Source organism: Lygodium microphyllum, chromosome 24 (assembly GCF_053477565.2).
Source record: "Lygodium microphyllum isolate KBCC chromosome 24, Lygodium_microphyllum_v1.1.10, whole genome shotgun sequence".
NCBI classification, from domain to species: Eukaryota; Viridiplantae; Streptophyta; class Polypodiopsida; order Schizaeales; family Lygodiaceae; genus Lygodium; species Lygodium microphyllum.
In genome coordinates this window covers 80014030-80020385 of record NC_141158.1, presented here as the reverse complement: position 1 = coordinate 80020385, position 6356 = coordinate 80014030, and the positions used below count along the sequence as shown (strand labels likewise).

General features: G+C 39.9%; 1 protein-coding gene across 1 annotated transcript; it reads right to left on the bottom strand.

Moving 5' to 3' along the window:
* Nucleotides 1–2249: 2249 nt before the first annotated feature.
* LOC148015279 (uncharacterized) lies at nucleotides 2250–5278 on the bottom strand. The gene is made up of 3 exons (XM_087665456.1): nucleotides 4059–5278; nucleotides 3427–3803; nucleotides 2250–3267 (listed from the first exon to the last, which is right to left on the bottom strand). Exons 1-3 carry the CDS (start codon nucleotides 4132–4134, stop codon nucleotides 2620–2622), a joined length of 1101 nt encoding a protein of 366 aa, XP_087521582.1. The 5' UTR covers nucleotides 4135–5278; the 3' UTR covers nucleotides 2250–2619.
* Between the last annotated feature and the right edge of the window lie 1078 nt (nucleotides 5279–6356).

Genomic DNA, 6356 nt, shown 5'->3' with positions numbered 1-6356 from the left:
CTCATTACCAGAAACAACCTTTTTAGCTTTATCCTCCTCTCCAGAAGTCTTTTAAATGTGACATTTCTTTTTACAGCACCAGCAATTGAGCCTTTCTTGCCTTTTCATATTAAATCCTTCCTGAATCCTACATATGCCTTCTCCTTCCTGTAGCTACCACAGACCTCTTGTCACTGATTTCCTCCTAGTGCACTAACCTCAAAGGTAAGAGGCTTGTTCTTGGTCCCCACAAGACACAATCACAAACCCAGGTCTCTTTGGAATTTACTTGTAGAGCATGTCACGTGTGTAGTTGCACTTCAAGCCACAATTACATGATTGTACATAGGAAGAGAACTAAGGCTCACGGTCTAGTGCTGCATTAGGTACAAGAAAGGCACAACTAAATGTGTGGTACACCATGGCTGAGCTAGAGGTTGCAACAAGCGTCGGACCAGTTAAGTTGGGGTTTTATTGTAGCCTGGAGCACTTGGAGTTGAGCCTTATCACAGCCTAATTTGAGTGAGGATCTAAAGCCTTGTATAAGTGACATTATTCATTAGTGTGCTTTAGTATATCACTAAGTGGCATGCACGCCAATCACAACGGTAGTGCATGTCTAGAGTACATGTTATTCAAAGAGTCGAGGACAGGACAGTCTATACAAGTGACAGAGTCTAGGTGATGGGATAAAGTAGTAGCACTTCAAATGTGGCCTTGTAGCATCTCTGTTTTCTGTAATCAAATGTCTTGCTGCACATATCTTTTGGAGTTCACACAAGTTTTTCTATCTTCCTCAGTCCTCTTAAATCTCTACTCTGTTGTGCCATGGCTGAAACTCTGATTACCAAAAAGACGCACAGATTGAATGAAATTCTGTGATTAGGAGCACCCTAATTTTTCATTGATGTAACAGGAGACACCTTAACATGCTTCTCATATAAAATTCTATACACATGGACTAATATTGCAACTTCTGACTCGAGACTTGCAATTCATCACTTCTTGGCTTGAAAAAAACCTATACTCATGACTTTTAACCATTTTGCTTCAAAAACCCTATATGTTTGGCCCCACATGTTTGGAATGTAGTGATTGCCATTGATCTTGCAAAAGGCAGCTGAACAGGGAATATCTGGCAGTCAATCTTTGAGCAACCCCATATTGAAGTATAAAGGTCTCATCAGATCTATCACACTATACTTGCTGGAAGACATAGCAGCGAGAAATGTCAGAAATGTGTTTCTTGAGTTTTTTTCAAGAGGGGGTAAAATAAGAAACGCGAGTTTTTTATATATAGGGTTTTTTAATAGTTTTGACCGAGGAAAGAGGTTCTAAATCTCTATGGAACTCTCTCTCAAACAAAGAATGGCTAATTGAGCTCTAGTGATAATAGAGTCAATTGAAAATAATATATTATATGTTACATATCTATGATCCATTATTGACTTGTCACTTATGTCAAAGTTAGTCTTTGGACAAGCTATACTATGGTTTAGAACTCAAACATTATGATTCATACATATCATACAAAGAAAATTGAAATTAACATGTAAATATCCTATCTATAATATGGATCAAGTCAAGTTGTAACATCATGATTCTCATTTTAAAACAAACTGACAAAATGCAAAAATCGAGAATGAATCGTAAGATATCATAAATAACTCATAAATGAGACTAAAGTCGTATAATATTCAAATCTCAAGACAAGAATAGATACTAGATTAACAAAGTCCAATAACTAAACAAAATCATATAAAAATTAGTCTCTCATCCAAAATCTTGAGCCCTCACGAGTCATTACACATCATCATCATCCTTTTAACATTGCCCAATAGTTTTTGTCAAAAAATCATGTTTTGGATTCCAACTCTCCAAAAAAATAAAAATAAATAAAAACGCCCACGTTTTTACTCTTAGAAACGTTTCGTACTTTAAGAAATGTTTCGTAAGTTTCGAATTCAAAGAAACTTGTTTCTTAGCTACTCTGGTGGAAGACTTAGAAAAGGTGTGGAGAGTTGTAGAGAAGGTACAGGTCAAACAACTGGAAGACAACATGTGGCTACTTGTCAATCCTAGTGAAGAGAAGCAAAAATTTTTCTGTTTCCAGAATTATGGAACCTTCCAAATTCTGATGGATAGCCAGGCTCTATTGGCCTTCTTGGGTTTTTGGGCTGTTTGTATACAAGGTTCTTAAGCGGAGTGCATCTAGGCCACCCCACCATTGTCCACAAGTAAGTTGTTCACAGCAAGTGGTTTGTGTGATGATTGGATTGCTATCTTTTTTTGACTATGGCTTATGCGGTACTATTCTTACAATTAGAAACGTCAGAGCAACCATAAATGTATCATCTAAGCCTGTTTTATTTTTCATATTTTACAATATTTTGCTTTATGTTAGATCACATTGGTTCATAACCTGCACTATGCATCTATAACCTTTAGTTTGCAATTTTAGTATGCTCTCAGAGTCTCTTGCAAACTTTAAAGTGTGAATTGTCAAAATAACACAGCACTCATGGGATTACTATTACAGTATTATTCTTCATCAGTCACACCCAAGATGGTGTGCTGACTTCATGTAGTCTCTCTAGAGGTAGTAAGGACGCTAGAAGTTGTAAGTTCGAGGTTAACAGTTCAGGGCATGCTGCTTATATGATATCCAGGGTTCAAGCTCTGAGATGTAAAGTCCATGAAAATTGAGGCCGTTTCATCCTCTAGCTCGAACAAATAATCGGCATACAGCTGATCTACCAATTGGGTTGGTATATAACTATGTGTATTGCATGGATCCTGGTCTAATCTGTCACCACCCAGAAGGTTATGGTTGCTTGTAAGATTGCAGTGTTGACGGGCTTGCTGTTGTGGTTGATCTTGCTGATGGTGGTCTGTACGATCAAGGTTGTAATATTGATGTGGCTGCACAAAGGAAACTATGTTTTCTCTCGTAGACCGATTCATGGCAGGGTTGTGAACGTCTATATCATTAGGATCAGTTGTTGGGCTATTTGCAGGGAAAGCTGCTTCATTTTGTGCAGTTGCACATGATACTTCCTCTGATTCCACTTCTGTTTCTCCTGGTGTTTCCACAATCACTTTTTGGTCTTCCACTTGTTCATTTGGATGTAAGATTTCACTATTTGTGGTACAGGTCATACCCTGGGTAGATTTACTGCTGAAATGCTCTTCGAGTTTGCTAGTTGATCTCAATGCCTCCTGGTTGAATTGTGCTTCACTGACCTGATTCCTCCCCTGCATTCCCAGCAGTTCCTTCAGTCTGGCAACCTGTGTTTGTTGTTTCCAGAAAGGCAGCGTGAGTAATCTTAGTAAGAATTCAGGTCAGCATGGAAAGCCTAAGTTTCATCTTTTTGCCTCTAATACTTGTTTGATAGCCTGATTAAGTTTTCATTGAAGTGAGAAGTTTTACACATAGCTACTGCATACCTCTGCTTCTAACTGCCTCTTCTCTTCAAGCACTCCTAAGTACTGCAGCTGCAAAGCACTATACTTGTCTTCAAGATGCTTTGTCTTGGTGCGAGCACGCCTGTTTTGGAACCAGATAGCTACTTGCTTGGGCTCAAGTCCAAGTTCGATTGCGAGCTTAGTTTTCCTCTCAGGCTCCAATTTGCTATCTGCAGCAAAGCTGCTCTCCAGGGACTTTGTCTGGTGGTTTGTTAGGCGCTTTTTCCTTGCTGGTTCAATTGCCTCATCATGGTTTTCATTAAACAGAGCTGGATGTAACTCGGTGAACGATGCTTGCATATGGTGTCGTGGTGTAGCCAGTGCATGGTAGTTGTCAACAGTCGTCACAAAGTATGGCCCTATGCAAAGCATTTCAGAAGGAAAATCTCAGAAAGATGAAGTGTTTGTGGTAATCATGCTAGAAACCAAACAAGTACTTGCATTTGTGCACACACGCAAGTATGCATGCAGATTGACAGCCAAATACAAGATCAAGCAAATTGACCACCTTTCCAATTGAATGAAAGTAATTTAGGGATGGAGTGAAAAACGAGGCTAGCAAAAGCAATGATGCATCCTTGACTAAATGAAAAAGAAAAGAAGAAGCTGGAGACCTCCATGAGATGACGTGAATATTGGCATCGTAGTTTTCTTGGTGATGCTGCTACTTCTTTTCAGCAAGTTGCGCATCGTGTTCTTGTTGCTATTGCCTACTCTACCACCTCCAACTGTGCTGCTCTTTCTTGTAAGTGCAAAACGAATCTGAACCCTGTCACCCAGTCCTAAATCCAATCTGGTCACAGCAGGTGGTTTTGACCCTGGTACATAAGACAGCAGGATGCCTCTGTCTTTGGTGCAAACTAGTAATGTTGCAAGTATATTATGTTTATAAGCCTCAGCTTCAGATCTGTAGACTTATTTTAATTTCCAGCAGATGATTTTAACTTTGATCTAGCAAGTGCCTTCCTTTGGCCTATGAACGATCAATGCAGACAGCCGTTTACTTAAATGTTTGCGGTATACTGCCTTCGATAAGAATTCATGACAAATCTTCCTGAAACTGTTTTTTCTCTGCACAAATTGATGGTATGTTTTTGGTTTCGAGCTAATTTCTGTGTATTCTTCACTCTAGAGCTTAGGATCCATGACATAGAATGCCTCCATCTTTTTGCTTATATCAGAAGAGCCAGAAGTAAACCCCCCAATTTATGCAAACCTGACACAGGAATGGTGGGTATGGTTGGGCATATCATGAGTCCTTAAGCTGGCGGAAATAATCGACGGAGCAGGAGCGCAATGTCCACGACCATGAACCCGTCTAGTGCAACCTTGAGGGAGTTTGAGCCGGCCCTGTGGAGCAGCATAGTATTGAGCTTCTCTTTGTGGAAGAAATGCATGAGGATGAGGGAAGGAAAGGGGAGCTTTGGCTTTAGATCTATCGTAAGGAAGGGTTTTCAGAGGAGCAAGCTGTGAGTAATGGTCGATATATAGGTTGGAGTAAGTGCAGATCAGGGAAGCTAAGGGACGCCCATTACTCTGTGCGGGGCTTCTGCGTGCTTAGTCTTCCTAAGTGGGAGTTTGAGCCAGTGTGTCATTCACAAAAATTGGGTTGAAGCTTTTGGTGGGTGGTTAGGAGATGGGGGGATGGAGGTCTACATAAGAGAAGCGGTATTGGAAATGGATGTTATGCTTTGTGGGTTGTGTGGGTGGGGGCAGGGGAATGGATGGGCTGTGAACGGGGAATGAGATGGGCTGTGAACGGGGAATGAGGTTATCACGTAGAGAGGGAGAGGGCGTGGAGTGCACTTATCATGGCGTAATGAGGGTTGGTCAATTTAGGTTTTTTGGGGGTGGAGGGAGGGAGAGAGAGAGGGGGTGGGGGGAGGGAGGGTGAGACAAAGAAGGCGTGCAAAGCGAGAGGGTCGATGGTTGCCATGTAGTATGAAAAAACCTTGTTAAAGGCTCTTCCATACACTGACACCGCACCCAAAACAAAAGCAAAAAACAACAAACCACACCATGTCTTGACTCCTCTCTCTTTTGTTCAAGTCTCATTCACATTTTCCATTGTTTTAGCCATATACTATGGCTTTTCAACTTCATTCTTTCTTGGCACCAAAGAGAGAATCAAGCTCCTGCCGGCCTTGCCACTCAATGACAAAACAATTGGTCTTTGGAGAATGCCCCATTATCTAGGAAGTACAATAAAGCCAACTTCTATCTCTTTGCCACTTGGAGAGTATTAAACCCTCTCCCACATATACTTCCTTTTACCATAACTTTCCCCTTTAGTGCTTCTCTATGGTTCATATCCATTGAATCTAGTCCTCTGTCTGATCTACTTATGTTTGTTCCATCCTTCGTTTTCATACTTCTCAGATCATGGATTTGTTTTTGAGATCAGAACCCCTATTCATCCAACACCACAGCCAACATGTGGAAGCTATATCATTTAAAGTTGAAAATATGTGATTTCACTAGTCATAATCTATACTTAATAGCTAGAGGAAAGGGGAAAAGCCCCTTTTATACATGTCAACGCCATGCATAAATTTTAGGGTCAAGGAATACTTGGTTTATTATTTTAATTATTGTTTAACATTAAACACTGATGAGTAATAAAGCATGAATGTTTATGCTTGTACAAAAAAAAACTATATAACTAAATTCTCTCTTTAAATCCACAATTGAGATACCATATGACAACAATAATGGTGTTAAAACAATGAAAATATCTTTATAAAGTGGGAGCCTATTGAATTCTCTAGGTTGATTCCAAAGATCTTAACTTATTATGAGTCTTTTTATTCGTAGGTTATGAGATAAATGTGGGAGCTTATTGAATTCTTTAAGTTGATTCTAAAGATAACTTATTATGAGTTTTCTTATTCCTAGGTTATGAGTTAAATGTC